Below are 20,030 nucleotides of genomic sequence, written 5' to 3' on the forward strand. Positions count from 1 at the left end.
GCAAGCACCTTAAAAGCCTAGTCTTCAAAATATGTAGTCTATACCTGGGAAAAGGAGCAGTTATCCTCTGTTGACAGTTGGCTAGAAAAAAAAATAGTTTTTTAAAAATATTTTTCCAGAGGATAAAAGGTTTGATTTGAGAAAAGATTTCAAAAAAAGGATTTACTTTGTCTGAAGACTAAGGATTATCCACCAAGGTAATTTTGGGTTGAATGATCTAGATGAAAAATGCTTTCTCAATGGCATTTTTCCAAGTGGTAACTTCCCAAGGGTATTTTACCAAGTGGCAACTTCCCAAATTTGTATTTTCCCAAGCGGCAACTTCCGAAGTATGTTTTAACCTTAGTGTTGGGCCTCCCTAGCCTGTTCTAGCCACATAACTTGGCCCTTATTGCAGCCTGCAGGGCCTCATAGGGACCTAACCTAACCTTATTTGTACTTTTGGGAAAATGCTGCTTGGGAAATTGCACTTTTGGAAAGCTGCCACCTGGGAAATTGTCACCTGGGTAATTGTGCCTAGTGACTAGAATAAGATGTTCATTTATTTAACAAGTTAAGTTTTAGCATAAATATTAAACCAACCTATTTGTTGTTGTTGTTGAAGACACAAGTATTGATGGAGAAACAGAATAGGTATCAAAAGTCTGTGATAACTCTGTTGAAGAAGCAGTATTTGATCCAGCCGTAGAAGCTATTTTTGTAAAAGCAGCAGTTGATCCATCTGTAGAAGCTTCTGGCGAAGAAGCATCTGTTGATCCAGCTGAAGAAGCTCCAGGTGAAGAAGCATCAGTTGTTCCATCTGTAGAATCTGCTGGTGAAGAAGCATCAGTTGATCCATCTGTAGAACCTGACCCTGAAGGAGCAGCAGTTGATCCAGCTGTAGAAGCTGCTGGTGAAGACACAGCAGTTGATCCATCCATAAGAGCTGTATAAGCTGCTCCTGTATGAGCTAAAGTTGATCCATCTGTAGAAGCTTCTGGTGTAAAAGCGTCAGTTGATCTAGATGTAGAAGCTATTGGTGAAGAGGCAGCAGTTGGTCCATCTGTAGAACCTGGCCATGAAGGAGCAGCAGTTGATCCAGCTGCAGAAGCTGTTGGTGAAGAAGCATCAGTTGATCCATCTGTAGCATTAGTTGATCCAGCTTTAGAAGATGCTGGTGAAGAAGCATCAGTTGATCCAGCTGTAGAAGCTATTGGTGAAGAAGCGGCAGTTGTTTCATCTGTAGAAGCTGCTGGTGAAGAAGCATCAGTTGGTCTACCTGTAGAAGCTGCTGGTGAAGAAGCATCAGTTGATCCATCTGTAGAAGCTGCTGGTGAAGAAGCATCAGTTGATCCAGCTGTAGAACCTGCTGGTGAAGAAGCATCAGTTGGTCCACCTGTAGAAGCTGCTGGTGAAGAAGCAGAAGTTGGTCCATCTGTAGAAGCTGCTCTGGAAGAAGTATCAGTTGATCCATTTGTAGAAGCTGTTGGTGAAGAAGCATCAGTTGATCCAGCTGTAGAAGCTGCTCCTGAAGGAGCAGCAGTTGATCCATATGTTGAAGCTGCTGGTGAAGAGGCATCACTTGATCCATCTGTAGAAACTCCTGGTGCTCCTGAAGGAGCTGAAGTTGATCCATCTATAGAAGCTGCTGGTGAAGAAGCATCAGTTGATCCAGCTGTAGAAGCTATGGATGAAGAAGCAGCAGTTGATCCAGCTGTAGAAGCTGCTGGTGAAGAAGCATCAGTTGGTCCATCTGTAGAAGCTGCTCTGGAAGAAGCTTCAGTTGATCCATCTGTAGAAGCTGTTGGTGAAGAAGCATCAGTTAATCCAGAAGCAGCAGTTGATCCATCTGTAGCATCAGTTGATCCAGCTTTAGAAGATGCTTGTGAAGAAGCATCAGTTGATCCAGCTATAGAAGCTATTGGTGAAGAAGCAGCAGTTGGTCCATCTGTAGAGGCTGCTGGTGAAGAAACATCAGTTGATCCAGCTGTAGAAGCTGCTGGTAAAGAAGCATCAGTTGGTCCACCTGTAGAAGCTGCTGGTGAAGAAGCAGAAGTTGGTCCACCTGTAGAAGCTGCTCTGGAAGAAGCTTCAGTTAATCCTTCTGTAGAAGCTGTTGGTGAAGAAGCATCAGTTGATCCAGCTGTAGAAGCTGCTCCTGAAGGAGCAGCAGTTGATCCATCTGTTGAAGCTGCTGGTGAAGAGTCATCAGTTGATCCATCTGTAGCAACTCCTGGTGCTCCTGAAGGAGCTGAAGTTGATCCAACTGTAGAAGCTGCTGGTGAAGAAGCATCAGTTGATCCAGCTCTAGAAGATGCTGGTGAAGAAGCATCAGTTGATCCAGCTGTAGAAGCTGGTTCTGAAGGAGTTGCAGTTGATCCATCTGTAGAAGCTGTTGGTGAAGAAGCATCAGTGGATCCCGCTGCAGAAGCTGCTCCTGAAGAAGCAGCAGTTGCTCCATCTGTAGAAGCTAATGGTGAAGAAGCATCAGTTGATCCAGCAGAAGAAGCTGCTGGTGAAGAAGCATCAGTTGATCCAGCTGTAGAAGCTGCTGGAGAAGAAGCATCAGTTGATCCAGAAGCAGCAGTTGATCCATCTGTAGCATCAGTTGATCCAGCTGTAGAAGCTATTGGTGAAGAAGCAGCAGTTGGTCCATCTGTAGAAGCTGCTGGTGAAGAAGCATCAGTTGGTCCACCTGTAGAAGCTGCTGGTGAAGAAGCATCAGTTGATCCAGTTGTAGAAACTGATGGTGAAGAAGCAATAGTTGATCCATCTGTAGAAGCTGCTGGTGAAGAAGCATCAGTTGGTCCACCTGTAGAAGCTGCTGGTGAAGAAGTATCAGTTGATCCATTTGTCGAAGCTGCTGGTGAAGAAGCATCAGTTGATCCAGTTGTAGAAGCTGCTGGTGAAGAAGCATCAGTTGGTCCATCTGTAGAAGCTGTTGGTGAAGAAGCATTAGTTGATTCACCTGTAGAAGCTGCTGGTGAAGAAGCATCAGTTGATCCAGAAGCAGAAGTTGATCCATCTGTAGAAGCTGTTGGTGAAGAAGGATCAGTTGATTCAGCTGTAGAAGCTGCTGGTGAAGAAGCATCAGTTGATCCAGTTGTAGAAGCTGCTCCTGAAGGAGCAGAAGTTGATCCATCTGTTGGTGTTGTAGTTGTTGTTGTTGTTGTTGGTGGTAATGCAGTTGTAGTTGCTGTAGTTGTAGATGTTGTTGTTGTTGTTGGTGGTGTTGTTGTCGTTGGTGTTGTATTTATAGTTGTTGTAGTTGTAGTTGTAGTTGTAGTTGTAGTTGTTGTGGTTGTTGAGAACTGATTCACTAAAATAAATGTTAAACAATGAATTTTAGCATTCAAATTAAGAGACTTTTAGCGTAACTTTAGGATATTTCCTGTTCTTGACAGTACCCTTCAAACCTTAATCTGATAAAAAATTTGGAAGATAAGGTCGCTTTTTATCTTGAAAATTGTTCAATTTTGTTAATGTTTCCGTTGATTCTGGAGCAAGAAATGAGAAGATCATTTTTATAAAAAACCACAAATGAAAAAATTCCAAAAACTAAAACATTTACATTTAGTACATACTTGCCCAGACAAATTTTTTTTGGTATCGTTGTGAATTTGACAAACCATTCTATTCAAAGGAGGGTCACTTGAAATTACGTTTACAGTTCCTTGAAGTCAAATAGGTATTTCTTTGGATATTGGATATTATGAAATAGACGGAGACACATGATAATGATACTGCACTGCCATTGGTGGGAGTTCTGGTCACATGATTTATTATATTATCAATTATATCTATCAAAAATTAAAAATTATTAAATTCAAACACTGATAAAATAATAGGAGAGTTTTATTTGCTTTCTCATTTCATTTAAGATTGTTGAGGGTCGAACCAAAATGGATTTTCTGAAAGGGTGAACAAGTTTGGACCTGAAGTTATTTTCACAAACATATCTGAAGTTTAAACTTTAGTGTTGAGAATCTTAGAATCAAGCATTTATTCAGACCTAGGGTTTAGTTTAATGTCCTCTTTGTTAACCTGTGACAGTGATTGATCCTCAAATATTGGATATCAAGATCAAGTATTCAAGATTACAGATTCTTCACACAAAAGTATCTCCTTCTGCTAAGATTATTTACCAAATTGTATTGCTCTGCATTCTACTTGTGCAAGTGAAAATGAAGACACTGTTGTAATACCAGACTTCTTCAGGTTTCTAAACATCAATTACGTACAGGGTTTTACAAACATGGGAATCAAGGGACAACTTCAATCTGCACAATGCACTATCCTGATATGTAATTTAACCACTAAGCATTTAAGTTTTGGGATTTTTAGATTGTTTAAAAATGTAACATTCAAGATATTAAGAAATTTGACTTTAATTTAATTGTTCAAAATGCATTTCATCAAAGTAGTCTAATTAGATATATATTATCCAAAAACCCCATAACATCTAAAAATTATGATATAAAACAAAATAGAAATTGTTTTTCAGTTTACAAAACAACATACGTCATTGAGGTAAGTATGTTCACATAGGTAAGAAACTGTGGATGGCTTGAAGTAATTGTTGATCCAAGCATAGCTAGCATAAAGTCAGCATTTTGATACATTTATAATCATAACAGTTCATTATTGAAATCACAAAAAAATTAGATAGGGATTCTTTGAGTAGCAAAACATAGAATTTAAAAACTGTGAAGGAAAGAGTTCTCTCTCTCTCTTCCCCTCTCTCTCACTGGGAAAGAAGAATTCCATCTTCAGCTTTTCTCTGGCTGAACATCACAACTGAAAGAAGGAACACAGAAGTATAATCCCTGATAGGTATAAAATTTAATGATACTGATCTTTTACTCAGCCAGCTGTGAGGACTGGACTACTGTGGAAGATTCCACCTGATGGGGCTTTATGCATAGAGAATAGAATATATAGAGAGGAATTAAAAGAATCTCTCAGTATGAACTTTTTCAGTTTCTTTCAGCCTGAAAGGGAGTTCAAAGTGTACAAATCATGTAAATGTTCACAAATTATTTGCAGTAGAGTACATTAATACAGTATGTTCCCTAGACTATCCATTTCAATTTCGATTTTTTTAAAGCTGTTAAATAAACTTTATAATTTGAATTAGGTGAATAATAAACATCATTTGATCTATAGTTAAACGGAAAATCATCGTTTGTAAAGTGGAAGGCATAGAGTCTATGTGAAGTGATCATTGGTCAAATATGAAACCAGCCTATTTCATAATTTGGGTTTCTTTTAACAATAATTTTAGATTTTCTATAAAATGATATTCCAGAGACCAAAACGTTTTATAGCATAAATATGTGAAGTACACCTGCAGTATGGAAACTGTACAACAAAATGGCCGTTTTACACTTTTTTCTAGTAAATTCCTCTCTATATATTCTATTCTCTATGGCTTTATGGCTTCCAGCTCCCCATTTTGCATAAGCTGTTATGGGTTTCCTTAATTCCACATGAGTTGGAAAGACTTTAAAACAAAGGAAAGCAGGGATCTTTTACTGAAATCCTTCATACCCTTCCTCCTCCAAACATCCTTAACTATTTCCTTCCTGCTCCACAACTCAATGTCACAAGGACTACTTGGAGAGGCCTCAAAACAAAGAAAATGCCCCAGTTAGAAAATATAATGCTAATATAGTGTCAGCATTCCTTATAAAAATAAAAATAACACAGGAAACAAAAAGATTTCAGAAAAATAGGAAAGCAGGAGCCTCTCAACCTAGTTCTAAACTAGCAGCATGGCATCTACTAGGATGTCCCTAAAAATTTCTTCTTTTTAAAAAGTAGTTAAATATGATGAAAGATGTACGAACAAGAAGAAAATAGAAAACAAGAATTATAGATAAGTAAAAATATTTGCAGTTGATATTGCATATTTATTTATAGATTATTGTTAAAATAAAAAATAAAAAATAAAAAAAATTGTGAAAAAAGATGGAGATTATTTTGAAATATTTGAGAAAATATATACTTTATAGGAACATTTCTTGTAGAAAACAAGGCAAATTTTTCTATTGTGTTATGGACTGAAATTTAGGCCCTGAATCATAATTAAGAATGCTGCATATGTGCTTACATAAAAAAAGTTTAACTTTAAATTTATATGAAATCCTTAATTGTAATTGGAAATGTGTCATGTCACTTATTTCCATTAAACAGATGAAACCTTTAATTTTACTGCTTTATTTCCTAATTGTAAGGATAGACTTTCAAACATTGCTTCTGCCTCTGTCCTTTTTACTGCTTCCTAAATAATTTAGGCACCATGTTTTATATGTTTTAAAATATACAATTTTTTTCAAAATCACCTTACTAATTGTTTAACAAACTATAATTTCTGCTGATAGAACACAAATTGGAACAAACAATTTTGTTATGTATATATATTACAACTTTTTAAATCTTTCTGAGACTAAAGATATCTAAATGTTAAAATGGATCATTTGTTGTATGGGGTGTTTTTATATTCTTTTATGGTATATATTTTAAAAGGTCTGCAAACGAAGAATTAAAGGGGGTATAAGCTCAAACCAAAGCATTTTAAGAGTTGATCGAGACCCATAAGAATTCTATCTGATGTTCCTGTCTCTAGAAGTTGATATATAACTGTGTCAAACTTATACAAAAATTCATATACATAAAATTTTGTGTAAAAATCGGAGGTTTAAACAGATCATATTCAGCAAGTATGCAACCCATCTGAAAACAACGATATCACGGAGGAGCCTAATAAACTTAGGTTTACTTCTATTATTATTTGAATTTAATAAGTTTTCATTTTTAATAGATATAATTCACTTTAAAAATATCAAATTTAAATAATGACAGAGGCAAATCTAAGTTTCTTAGGCTTCTCTGGGAAATTGCTGTTTTCAGATTGGTTGTGTATTTGCTGAATATGATCTGTTTAAACCTACTATTTTCATTCAAAATTTTATATATAAAGATTTTTGTATAAATTTGACACAGTTTTATATCTATTTCTCGAAACAGGATCATCAGATAGAACTCTCATGAGCCTCGATCAACTACTTAAATGCTTAGGTTTTAGCCTATACCCCCTTTCATTTTTCCTTTACATTCCCTTTAATCGTAATTATTTGTAAAATTCTTAAAAAAATGCAATATTTGTTTTTTAATCCTAAAATAGTTGTGGAATATGAACTCCAATTCAATAATTCAAGAAATTAGCATTTGAAAAATGTTTAACTTAAATAGATATTAGGTTTAACATGTTTTTACCGATTTGACAAGTATTGAAGGTAGATCCTGTCCTTGTTGAAGCAGAACTCCAACCAAGGATCCGCTGTTAATAAGTTGGGTAGCGTTCTCTTCCTAATTTGTATTTATGTTTATATTTTCAATAATTACAAAACTGTGTTGAAATGAAAACATTTTTTGGTAAATAAACTTTTGTAACATGATTCACATCATTATATATCCATGGATTATTTACGTTATAAAAATGTGTTTATAAATTAATATTTAGATTTATATAAATATACCTTTGAACTAATTGCTAGTTGAAGAATATATTTTGCCTGAACATCAGACAAACTTGAGCTCTGTGCAGAATCAACCCAGCACCCATAGGATAAAACATTCTAAACAATTTAAACTTTATTATCTTGCTAAAAGATACATGGTACAATCTCATTTTTAAAATAAATCATAATCTTTTTACCAAAAATACCAACCTATAATTCCCAACAGAGGGATGTTAAGTTACTTGAAGTCCCTTGGGACAATTAAGTAAAATAATGACCCGCTTAGCAAGGTTTTATGAAAAATTTTGTGCATTTATATCTGAAAAGACTACCAATTTTGTCTCCAAAATATCCGTCGCTTCAATCTGAGCCTGCGATTTAAAAACTTCAACTCGAGTCATAAATCCTTAAACCCGACTTTAAGACCCAATCTTTGACCCAACTCTAACGACAGCTTGTGTCACAAGATTGACAGCTGCAAGATCTTCAGCTCAACTTAAGGAGTTAGGCCCAATGAAAATAAAACCAACCTTGGTGAAGAATAAAGCTCAATATTGAGTCTTGTTCTCAGAAAAACCTGGAATGCTCCAATTCCTACCATGAAAATCCGGCAAATAGAATATTAAACCGGTTTTTTTATACTCTACTCTGTGGAAAATAAGATACAGCTTGAATCCGAAAGCTCAAGCTGTAAATAAGGCCCAACGACAGCTTAGACCCGAGCCGTATTTTCCCATATTTTTTAAATCGCGGGCTCTGGATATTTTTTGGCAAAATGTGCCTGGGAAACCCTGAACTTTCCTGTTAAGTATCTGTAAATAATTAAAAATAGCATCTCCAAATGTCTTTTTTCAATTATCCTGCATCTTTATTCAGAGCCCGCGATTTAAAAGCTGCGGCCCAAGTCTTAATTCCTTAAACGCAGCTTTAAGACCCAATCTTAGACCCAACTCTGACAACAGCTTGTGTCACGTGATTGACAGCTGCGAGATCTTAGGCTCAACTTAAGGAGTTAAGCCCAATGAAAATAAAACCGACCTTGGTTGGTTTTAGTAAAGAATAAGGCTCAATGTTGGGTCTTATTCTCATCAAAACCCAGAATGCACCAATTCCAACTATGAAAATCCGCCAAATATAACATTAAACCAGTTTTATGAACTAAATTCTGTTGAAAAATAGATGCAAGTTAAATTTGAAAGCCCGAGCCGTAAATAAGGCTCAACAACAGCTTAGACCCGAGTCGTATTTTCTTGAATTTTTTTAATCGCCGGCTCTGAAGATCTAATCATATCATTAATCTGTAAATGTCATCTTTGCAGGAAAAAAATCTAAACCAATTATAGTTAGGCATATGTATTGATAGATAGATAACGAACCAATGATATTGCGAAAAATTTTCAAATTATCTTCCCCATTTATACTACATATTTTTATTAGGACATATTTTCAGAAGTTGCACAGAGTGAAGAAAGAAGACAAAACGTACACCAATTAATTAATTAAAATCTATTAAGATATTTCTTGATTTTTAAAACTTTACAAGCAGATTATTTTTAGAAACAGCTTGGTCCATTTTTGTAAAGCATTTACCCTAAAAAATTCTAATCATTTTTCAATTCTTGTTAATGTAATCTTTTTGAATATTGAGAAACTGTCATGGTTGTAAAGGGTTACTCTTACTTGCAGAGTTGCTGTAGCCATGCAAGTGTAAGCGCAACCAAGTAAACGAGATGGAGTTGTCCATGTTGAGCCAGTAGTTGATGCTCCTTCTACAGAGGTAGTTTTTGTGGTAGTTGTGGTAGAAGTTGTAGTTGTAGTTGTGGTTGTTGTGGTTGTGGGTGTGGTTGTAGTTGTAGTGGAAACTGGGAAAGAATGAACTAAAGATATTAAAGCTATTTAACTTTATGCTTTCTAATGATCAGGGGCTTAACACCAAAGCCCCTCCCCAACATTGCAATGCACTTTTTCCAATTGATATTAGAAAGTATTATTTCACTTTTTAGATTTAAATAAGTTTTTTTTTAAATATAACTTAAATCTTTTTAATTCTGATTAGAATTTGAATGTATACCCTAAAAAAGCGAATCATAATAAATATGATTCATAATAAAAATTAGAAACAAACAATACTTCACCAAAATGCAGAGCTACACAGTTTGCTTCAACAATTGAATAATCAGATACAACAGTTACCCCAGCAGATTTGACCAACCTTATATGTACATCTTTTAATAAATATATACAGAAAGGTATCCCCATAACAAGTCCTATAATCACTAGAGAGATTTCCAATTTTCCAAGAAGATGATATGACAGTTGCAAGAATAAGAAAGTAAAAATTGAGAAACACTTAATATTGGTTGTGTGTCAAAAGGGTTTCCAATGAATGAAAACTTAATTCGCAAAATTTATGCAAAATGTTAAAAGAATTTGAATTAGACAATTTTTACCACGCACTTTCAATATATACAAATCAAATGTTATTTTTGATTTTATCAAATATTTTCGCAAAAATCTTGAAATGGTAAATAAAAGATCATCATTACACAAAAAAATAGAATTTTTAAACTTTATCAGAATTTAGTGCAAAAAAAAAGGTTTGTATATATTGTCAAAACATTTGTCTTATCAAAATTTTACAAAAGAAATTTATCAAAAGTTTGGAAACCCTATGTATAAAAATGTTTTAAAATAAATCCTTTCTATCTAATTATTTTTTTGTTCCAAAAACTGTAAAAGTACAAGTAAATGTTTAATGATAGAAATGTATGTTTATAATGTAATACTTACGTCATCTTAGTTAATACCGCAACATATTCTTTAAACTTGGGATGGGCTGAATTGATAGTTGATCCCAAAGCCGCTGGACAAATTGAAATCAATGCAGTTCAAAATTTAATTATGTAGAACAGAACCCAGATTTAATTAATAGCCAGAGTAGACAGATGTACACTTTTCTTGTGCTTTAGTCACAAATAAACTAAAGAGAAAACAACGTTCTTAGATAGATAATATGTGTATTGCCATGTTTACTTAGACCACGTTCTAGCCATACTCCCTCCCTGGCCTAGAATCACTAAACCCATGTGGACAATTATGTGAACAACATATATAATCACAAAATATTCATCTCAATTCATATATTATCTCAAAATATACAAGAATATATAGATTTCAAAATAGTACATAAATCCTGTCCAAGCTGTATCCTCTCTAGTTGATCCGCAGCTTTGGTTCAAGATAAGAAGAAGTGTTCATGTTTTGCTATTCATTAAATCTGGTTGCTAATTGCTTATTTTTTACCCAGCTGTAAAGAGATATTAGCAAATGATGCTTCAACCTCGGTTCTTCTGGTAGATTCCTGCAGAATAATAAATTTGGAAATTAGAGACCAAGTTCAACTAACAGAAGAGCCAATTAGTTAAAAGTTAAAAAAACACTAATGAGTTATGTACTACATCTCTTCTAAAGGGGAGTCACGAGTGCAATAGCAATGCTTAGTTATCCTCCATGCAAGAATGGATGTGAACCCTTGAAACATAAGTCAATTAATAATGTGGAAGAAATTGTCGTTTTTCGATTTTATTCTAATAATTCCTATATATTTTCAGTTTTGAAAATTATAAACATTGCTATATAATTCATTTTTTATTAGACGAAGCTTTTAAGGAAAATGTTGTGAATTGGGAGAAAAACTATTTGCTTTGAAACAACATCAAAATATGTGTATGAATTTCATTTCTATTGTGAACCCAACCAAGGGTTCATCCCTATGTACATAGTCTCATATAAGTTCATTGCTCCCAGTCGGAGAAATGATGCCTAACAAATGCAACATAAGAATAAAACCAAATAATCCAGATGCAGTCCAAAAAGGTATTGAACCCTGAGTATGTTTGCAGCCTTAAAGGTGACAGACCGGCTCTGTAAGGTAGTTAAATTGAGTATGCAGTGTTGTGGACAAATTCTTTTGGATTCATTTAAGACATATAAAACTTGTCCACGATGTATAATTACTGAGTTTGAGTGCATAGTCAACATTCAAAATCATGAATTTGGGTGGGTACGTTTTCAGAATCGGTTATTTTTTATTTATTAACTAACGACGACAAAAAATAAAGTAAAAATTTTACAGTAAACTAATTAGATAGTTTTGAACATATTTCTCAAAAGAATTTTGTCAATAAATCAATGCTAGAATCAATTATTTCGTAATACTCAGTTCATACTCAGTTCAACTACATTACATAGCCGGTCTGTCTCTTTAGATACATAACAGTGTAGACTTAAAGAGCTTAAAGGCTTAAAGAGCAGTTTAAAGGGCAATAAGTGTAAAATCGATGCTGGAGAACTGAATGAAATGGCATTTATTCTGCCAGCAAAGAAAGCAGATCGTCAACAAAGAAAGCAGATCGTCGACCATCTTATAACCAGGGTTCTCCAAGACTTACCAATTAGCACAAAGAATCAGAAGAGTCGAATGGAAATATAGGCGAAAGTTGTCTTTATTCAGATCAACTTTAGCTGGTCCAATACTAATCGTTTGTATCATTATAATGTAAAATATAATGTGTGTGTGCAACCATGCTTTGTTACTCTACTCAATCTTGGCCTTTTAATACTGAACTTTTTTCAAGTCTATACTATATTCTACAGAATTCTGGTTTTCTTTTTTTTGCTGAAACTCACCGTTTTTGCCAGAACTGTGGCTTGTGTTTGACCAATGTTTCGTAAAAATGCAACAATTGCTCCTTTACCAACCAAAGCAGTTCCATTAGCCTAAAATTCCAAAATTAACTTAAATTACTTATTGGTATTGGTAAAGAATAATTTTCCATTTCAAGAAATCTTAACATGTTGATGTATTTTTAATTAAGCGTGATTTTTTGTGGGGTTTCATCCAAGCTTTTGGTCTGTTTGAGAGTTTACACAGGGTTGCCCCAAATGGACATAAACGACATTATGAAATTTTCAACTATAACTTATTCATATTTTTGCAAAATCACACTCTAAAAAATCTATATTTTAGACAAATACTGAATTTAACCGCCAGATTGTTGAATATAAAACGTTTAAGGTCGCCAGAAAAGTTTCATCTTTGGTGTGTAACCTGTGTATAAATATGAATATATATTTATGTATTGTTAGTATGTATATTTTAGACTTTTAGATTCAACAGGAATAACAGGCCCATCAGATAGTGAGACACTTTTTCATATTAGCATAATCATATTATCATCATACTATTGACATACCGGTTATATCATTTGAGGGATGGAGGAGGGAAAAAATCTTGCAAAATATTTCAGAGTACAAACACCTTGTTTACAAAATATTTCAGAGTACAAACACCTTTTTTACAAAATATTTCAGAGTACAAACACCTTTTTTACAAAATATTTCAAAGTACAAACACCTAGTTTACAAAATATTTCAGAGTACAAACACCTTGTTTAAAAATTGTATCCGAAATATTTCTTGCTACAAACATTAAACCAAAAAAAATCTGGTTTTTTAATCCTAAAACTGCATTTTTTGGTTAATAATTATGAATTCAGTTTTTTTGTTTGTTTGTTTTTTCATGATTAATTGAGTGCTAACACAACAAATAACAAAAGTAATCAGAATAAAATCTTACTGTTGAACTTATTGTGGTTTGTAGGAATAGAACCTTCTGAGCCTCAGTGCTCCCGGCTGTAGAGTATTGTCAAGTTTCTTTTACTATATTTTGATAGCGATACAAACTGTAAAAATTAGAAAAAAAAACTTTCAAATTAATTATTGCTTTCCTGTAGGAGAGATATTATAAAAACAAGCCAAAAGCAGAAAAAAAAACAAAAAAAACAGATTTTTTAATTGAAATAATTCAATTTGGGAAAATAATGATTAAAATTACACTTTGAACAAGTAATACCCCCCTCTCAAACAAGTAATACCCCCCTCTCAAAAAACCAGTTCCTCCTCTAAGAAGGGAGCCTCTACGAATTAAAGACTTGTTGAAATGGTTAAAGAAATGCCTAGTTCTTCTGAAGTTCTCCAGCAGCCGTAGGTCAGCACATTGGAGACAGTTTCAGAGGTAGGGCAGGTATAAGGACAGTCTTTGAACAAAATATTTACAGAAAAAGTTGGATTAAAATAATAACGAAAATTCAAAAATGCACGCTACTTTTGTCATCAGTCAAAAAAGTATACCTTGTCCATTTATATGTGAAATTATAAAAATCAAGAACGCTAATATTACTCTCATATTCGTCTGAAATATTCACAGACAAAATAATTCTTTAATTATTAATACGTTGATTGAGAAATGAAATTATTATCATCCTTACTTTTCTAAAATAATAATGTATAACTGTTAAAAAGTCTAGGGGAAAGGAATTTAGTCTTTGCCACAAACTCTGAATTTATAATCTTTGGAACCCAATGTCGCAAATCTTTGATATTTCAAATTTACATTATTTGATTTAACAGAATTCATAGTTTGAAATATCTAAGGTCTACGACATTGGAATCCAAAGATATAGGGTTTAGAAAAGCAGAGTTTGTGGCAAAGACTCAATTCCTTTTCAAATAAAAAAACAGAACCAATTTTTAAAAAGCCAAAAATTGGGTTTCCATGCGGAAAAGCTAAATATTTAATTTTGTAAGAAACTTTGTATGAAATTGTCCATATCACATTTACGAATTAGTTTCCAGAGCTGAAAACTTTAGAATGGTGGATATCAAGATTTATGCTTGATTTCCTCTTTTTCTTAATTTCCAGATTAAATAATGCTTGTTCTCCTCTAATTATTAATCTCCAGATTAAGTAACCGATCGGGATTAAGGATATAACATTCCAAAGTTAATTTTCAGCTCAGGTAAGTTTTAAAAAACTAGCCATTGCTATAAACTGGCATTTGTATTATTTTTCTAACGACGTGGAAAAAACGGAGTACGCAAAAATTATTTTTTAAATTGGTTAATAAAGAATAAGCTATTATTCTATTTGTCGTTTCGTTAACAAAGGAAGGTCGTTTTTTATATCTGACGTTAACAAAGGTAGTTTTTATATCTGGCGTTAAAAAAGGTAGGTCGCTTTATTATATCTGGCGTTAGCAAAGGTAGGTCGTTTTATATCTGGCGTTAAAAAAGGTAGATAGTTTTTATATCTGGCGTTAAAATAGGTAGGTCGCTTTTTTATATCTGGCGTTAAAAAAGGTAGCTAGTTTTTATATCTGGCGTTAAAAAAGGTAGGTCGCTTTTTTATATCTGGCGTTAACAAACGTAGATCATTTTTATATCTGGCGTTAACAAACGTAGATAATTTTTATATCTGGTGTTAACAAAGGTAGGTCGTTTTTTTATATCTGGCGTTGAAAAAGGTAGATCGTTTTATATCTGGCGTTAAAAAAGGTTGATCGTTTTATATCTGACGTTAAAAAAGGTAGGTCGCTTTTTTATATCTGGCGTTAGCAAAGGTAGGTCGTTTTTATATCTGGCGTTAACAAACGTAGATCATTTTTATATCTTGCGTTAACAAAGGTAGGTCGTTTTTATATCTGGCGTTGAAAAAGGTAGATCGTTTTTATATCTGACGTTAAAAAAGGTATGTCGCTTTTTTATAGCTGGCGTTAGCAAAGGTAGGTCGTTTTTATATCTGGTGTTAACAAAGGTAAGTCGAACTTACAAAGGTAGGTAGTTTATTTATATCTGGCGTTTCTGAACTAATTATGGAGTAGTTCTAAGGAAAATATTAAGTATTATCCGCCCGTTTTTGAACTGATTATGGAGTAGTTTTTAGGAAAATGTCAAGTATTATCCGCCCGTTTTTGAACTAATTATGGAGTAGTTTTTAGGAAAATGTCAAGTATTATCCGCCCGTTTCTGAACTAATGATGGAGTAGTTTTTATGAAAAGTATTATCCACGCGTTTTAATGGAATTATCCAGTAAGTCCACGTCTAGCCCACATCCAACTCCACCTGCCCTAGTTCCACTTACCTAGCCTTTTTTAGATACAATACTATTGAAGATCGGAAAACCCCTTAGATCATGACAGAAGGTCAGTTTCCTCAACATGAAAAGCATGCATCTGAGCAGGGAGGGTTGGCCGCCGTAATCTCCGCAAAATGGTTTCCAAGCCTCATGATTTACAAAATTACCTTGTATGCCTACCAAATATCTCCAGATAATTTCGAAAGAAACCAGAGAACTTATCAGTAACAATAAATGTTTTCTTAGGCTCATATATTTCATGTTAATCAGATTAACGTGTTGTTAACGAACGGATTATGTTAATTAAATTAATGTGTTGTTAACGAACGGATTATGTTAATTAAATTAACGTATTGGTAACGAACGAAGTATATTAATTAAATTAACGTGTTGCTAACGAACGGATTATGTTAATTAGATTAATGTGTTGTTAACGAATGGATTATGTTAACTAAACTAACGTGTTGTTAACGAACGGATTATGTTAATTAAATTAACGTGTTGTTAACGAACGGATTATGTTAATTAGATTAATGTGTTGTTAACGAATGGATTATGTTAACTAAACTAACGTGTTGTTAACAAACGGATTATGTAAATTAAATTAATGTGTTGTTAACAAACGGATTATGTAAATTAAATTAACGTGTTGTTAACAAACGGATTATGTTAATTAAACTAACGTGTTGTTAACGAATGGATTAAATGGCTGTTTAGAAACTGAATGTTTGAAATAAGGCTAAACAGATTTCTACAGACGTCTTATGCTTTGGGTAACCGGGTATGCTAGACATCGTACAGTCTTGTGGAGTTTAAAAAAAACTTTTTTTAAAACATTAAAAAAAATTAGTTTTCGTAAAGGGGGGATACTGTCCCCTGAAATACGACTCTATTCAAATGAGAACATATAATAATAATGTTTATAATTTACTTCAGCCTCGATGTTATATCGCTTTTCAACTTTAGACTTTAACTGATTCCTTTCAAGGTAAAAACAGAATAGAAATAATTTATGAATGAACATAATTTGGCGAACAAGTGGAGAATTCTTTTGTTTAAAAAGTAAGCATGTTTTTTCTTCATATTTTCAAGCTAAATAGGCCTTTTATAATAAAGGAATGTTAAAACAGAAGTTTTTAATAAAATCATAAGTAAATCATGAATATATTTCTATCCTTATCAAAAGTTTCTATAAACCTTCTTCTAAACTATACAAACCATAATTACAGGTAGAAAAAAAGCCAGGTACTTAGTTTTGTAGATTTAAACCGACAGAGAAACTATTTTAGGGTACACTTTCTTTATTCTGGAACCTCCCGGGGGGGGGGGGGCAACTTCTTTGTTTTTTCTTCATAACTAAAAACTATATGCACTAAAGGTAGAAGTCTTAAACATACAAAAATGAATCTGAAACCAGTATCCAATATTACCCCCGCCATTGACATCAAAAAACAGGATATGGTTAAAGTTATCAAACTACAAAATATTCTACTCTGGCTTTTTTAATCAAACGCCCCTTTAGTCGACTTTGAAAGAAGCTTTTGTTTTACATATGGTGTACTTAATATATATAATGAAATGCATTTTAATATGTCTTTTATTCTTCCTTAGTCCCGAAATTCGACATTTTAATTAAGGTTTTTAACTAAGAACCTCAAAATGAAAATATGCATTTAAAAATGTATTTAAAGTGACTAATAATTAAAAACTAAACGTATATTTTTATGTATGATTAGTCAATATATAAACGATAGACAATACTCTTTAAACATTTTAAGCTTTTATATCAAAACATAAAAAGGATTTTTAAATTGTCTTAAAAATTGTACAATCCAAATTTTATCAATTTGGACAAATAAAATGTTTTGAAGTGTAAATTTGGATGATTTGCGTAACCTATAGCATAACCCAACCCTTGGAAATATCTTAAATACAATTCAACTGTTGGAAAACATCAAAATGATCCTTTTTGAAAATGTTAAAGCATCAAAACTGTCACTGATACAGGTGCAAGACTAAATATGTAAAATTTCCGTTTTTCCCCGATAAAATGATTCTTTTATTTTGGAATAAAAAACCCTTTGCTATATCTTTAACATATTTTCTACTGAATAACGGGTTGGAAGTATAGGGGGGTAATTGATGTCGGATACATATTCTAAGTAATAGCTCTAAGTCACAATTACATCAACGTCATACTTTTGAGACCAAATTATGTCTACGACACTATCTGAGTCACAAAACTAGGTCACAATTTTAAGAAAAATTCTTAATTTGGAGACATACTTATGTCTAAGACACATTCTAAGTCACAATTAAGACAAAACTATACTTTTGAGACAAAATCATGTCTGAGAAGCTTTCTAAGTCACAACTTTGTCAAAGACTTATTCCAATGCACGACTATGATTAAGACTCATTCTAAGTCACCATTTAAAGACAAACTCAGAAGACATAATTATGTCTAAGACTCTTTTCTAAGTCACACTTTAAGACACATTCTAAGTTTCAATTCTAACTCAAACCCATGTCTAAATCATGGTAAGACATATTCCAAATCACAGTTCAAAGTCACATTTACATCAAAGTCATCAAAGTCATATTTTTGAAACCAAATTATGTCTAAGACATTATCTAAGTCACAGTTCTAAGTCACAACTTTATCAAGACTCATTCTAAGTCAAAATTCTAAGTCACAATTCTAAGAAAAATTCTTACTTTGGTTACATGCATCCCTAAAACACTTTCTAAGTTAAAATTATTTCTAAGCCACAAATATGCATTAGACACATTCTAAAACACTTTCTAAGTAACAAATATGTCTTGGACACATTGTAAGACTCAATACTAATTGAAAACTATGTCTAAGTCATGTTTTTTAGGCTTCATTGTGATTTTTTAAGACCCATTCTAAGTCACAATTCTAAGTCTTAATAAGTTCTGAAACACCGTTTCAGTCACACTTATGTCTAATTCACAGTTGTGATTATATTATATTTAAGTCACAGTTTTATTTACAATAATTTCAAATTCTTACTTTTCAGACCAATTTGTCTCAAAGACACTTTCTACGTCACAAAAACACCTTCTCAGTCCCAATCATGTCTAAGTCACATTTTTTGGGCTCAAATATGAATAATACACATTGTTTGTCACAGTTCTGAGACGCAATTACCTCACAGCCATACTTTTTAGACCCAGTAACGTCTAAGACACTTTCTAAACCATAACTCTGAGACAAAACTATACCTAAGTCATGTTTTGTAAGGCATAGCTATGTCTAACACACATTCTCAAGTAACAAGTAAAAGTCACAAATATGTCTAAGCATTTTTTTGGAGACTATGTCTAAGATACTTTCTAAGTCTCAAATTATAAGTCACAATTATTTCTGAGTCGTATTTTTCTGTTTCAATTTTATTTAAGAGTTTGACTTTGATACAATAGTGACTTTAAATATTTAAATGTTTTTTCTGCTCATATTAAGGTTTAAATTTCCCACATTTTTTTTCTAAAGTGTATTACAGCCTATAAAAAGTGACTCAGAGTCCATTAACTTCTAGTTTGAGGCCATAAACTATTAAAACTTGCCCTTTCTTAGGTTTTCTTATTTCATCTTATTTTATAATATTTGCAGTGTCCATCTGAAAAGCAATTCTTAGATCATTCAGTCATAATTTAACTAGAAAGTTAATATTTTCTCAAAAAGAGTGAGTAAGGCATCAAATTTCATTTGCTTTTTGCTTTTGATGCTTCCAAATGTTGTTTTTGATGCTTTCAAATTACACTTTTGATGCTTTACACACGGTCAAATCATCCAAAGGGTTGAAATTGAAAGACAAACCATGTAATGTAAAGTGTTTAGTGTTTACCAAATAGATTATTAAGTACAATAGGTGGCAACAGAGAAATAAACCAATTTTGCACGACGTCACAAGTGTCAAATATAACAAGGAAAACGAAATTGTCTCACATTAGTTGACATGTTTTCCAAATTAAATAAAAAAGTGTAAAAACAGAAACTAAAGAACACGTAGAATTGCAATTATTTTACTGTAAGAAAAGCACTTTATTCTAAAATTATCACTATTATTGATAATTTTGTCGGACACAAAAACTGAATTGACACTTGTGACGACAGAATACAGCTGTACTGAGAGTGTACAAATTCTACGTTGCCATCTATTGTACTATACTCTATTTGGTGTTTACTAAATGGAAAGGAATTGAATCTTTGCCACGAACTCTGATTTTCTAATCTATATCTCTGCAGAACCCAATGACGTATACCTGAGATATTTCAAACTATGATTTATGTTAAAAATATCAAAGGTTTACACATCAGATTGCAAAAATATAGAGATTAGAAAATTTGAGTTTGTGACAAAGACTCAATTCCTTTCTAAGTTAATCTCACCGCAAACTTGTCAGAAAGAGCAGGTCAAAACTTTACGACTTTGTGACCTCGTATCTCCTCTAGGTTTGATTTTACGTACAAAAGTGTGCATGGGAAAATCAATTTCAGCCTGTTTCATATTTGAAATTCAAAACA

The 20,030-nt window shown here is 33.0% G+C and overlaps 1 protein-coding gene across 3 annotated transcripts in view; it reads right to left on the reverse strand.

Moving 5' to 3' along the window:
* LOC111698645 (mucin-19) overlaps positions 1-13,795 on the reverse strand; it is a 14,467-nt gene extending 672 nt beyond the window's left edge. Inside the window, exons 1-16 of one of the 3 annotated variants that reach the window (XM_023469030.1) lie at positions 13,695-13,795; positions 13,520-13,600; positions 13,141-13,196; positions 12,192-12,281; positions 10,806-10,863; positions 10,293-10,365; positions 9,638-9,714; positions 9,183-9,379; positions 7,521-7,619; positions 7,258-7,350; positions 6,205-6,262; positions 4,501-4,573; positions 4,125-4,201; positions 2,363-3,298; positions 583-2,323; positions 45-81 (exon numbers count right to left, since the gene is read on the reverse strand). In XM_023469030.1, the coding sequence (XP_023324798.1) occupies positions 45-81; positions 583-2,323; positions 2,363-3,298; positions 4,125-4,201; positions 4,501-4,573; positions 6,205-6,262; positions 7,258-7,350; positions 7,521-7,619; positions 9,183-9,379; positions 9,638-9,714; positions 10,293-10,365; positions 10,806-10,863; positions 12,192-12,281; positions 13,141-13,196; positions 13,520-13,600; positions 13,695-13,749 (3,801 nt within the window). In that variant the 5' untranslated portion in view covers positions 13,750-13,795. Of the gene's footprint in view, positions 1-44; positions 82-582; positions 3,299-4,124; positions 4,202-4,500; positions 4,574-6,204; positions 6,263-7,257; positions 7,351-7,520; positions 7,620-9,182; positions 9,380-9,637; positions 9,715-10,292; positions 10,366-10,805; positions 10,864-12,191; positions 12,282-13,140; positions 13,197-13,519; positions 13,601-13,694 lie in introns of all 3 variants that reach the window. The other 2 variants (XM_023469028.1, XM_023469027.1) reach the window with 2 other exon arrangements.
* Positions 13,796-20,030: the final 6,235 nt, after the last annotated feature.

This window comes from Eurytemora carolleeae, unplaced genomic scaffold, assembly GCF_000591075.1.
Source record: "Eurytemora carolleeae unplaced genomic scaffold, Eaff_2.0 scaffold140, whole genome shotgun sequence".
Taxonomy (NCBI): Eukaryota; Metazoa; Arthropoda; class Copepoda; order Calanoida; family Temoridae; genus Eurytemora; species Eurytemora carolleeae.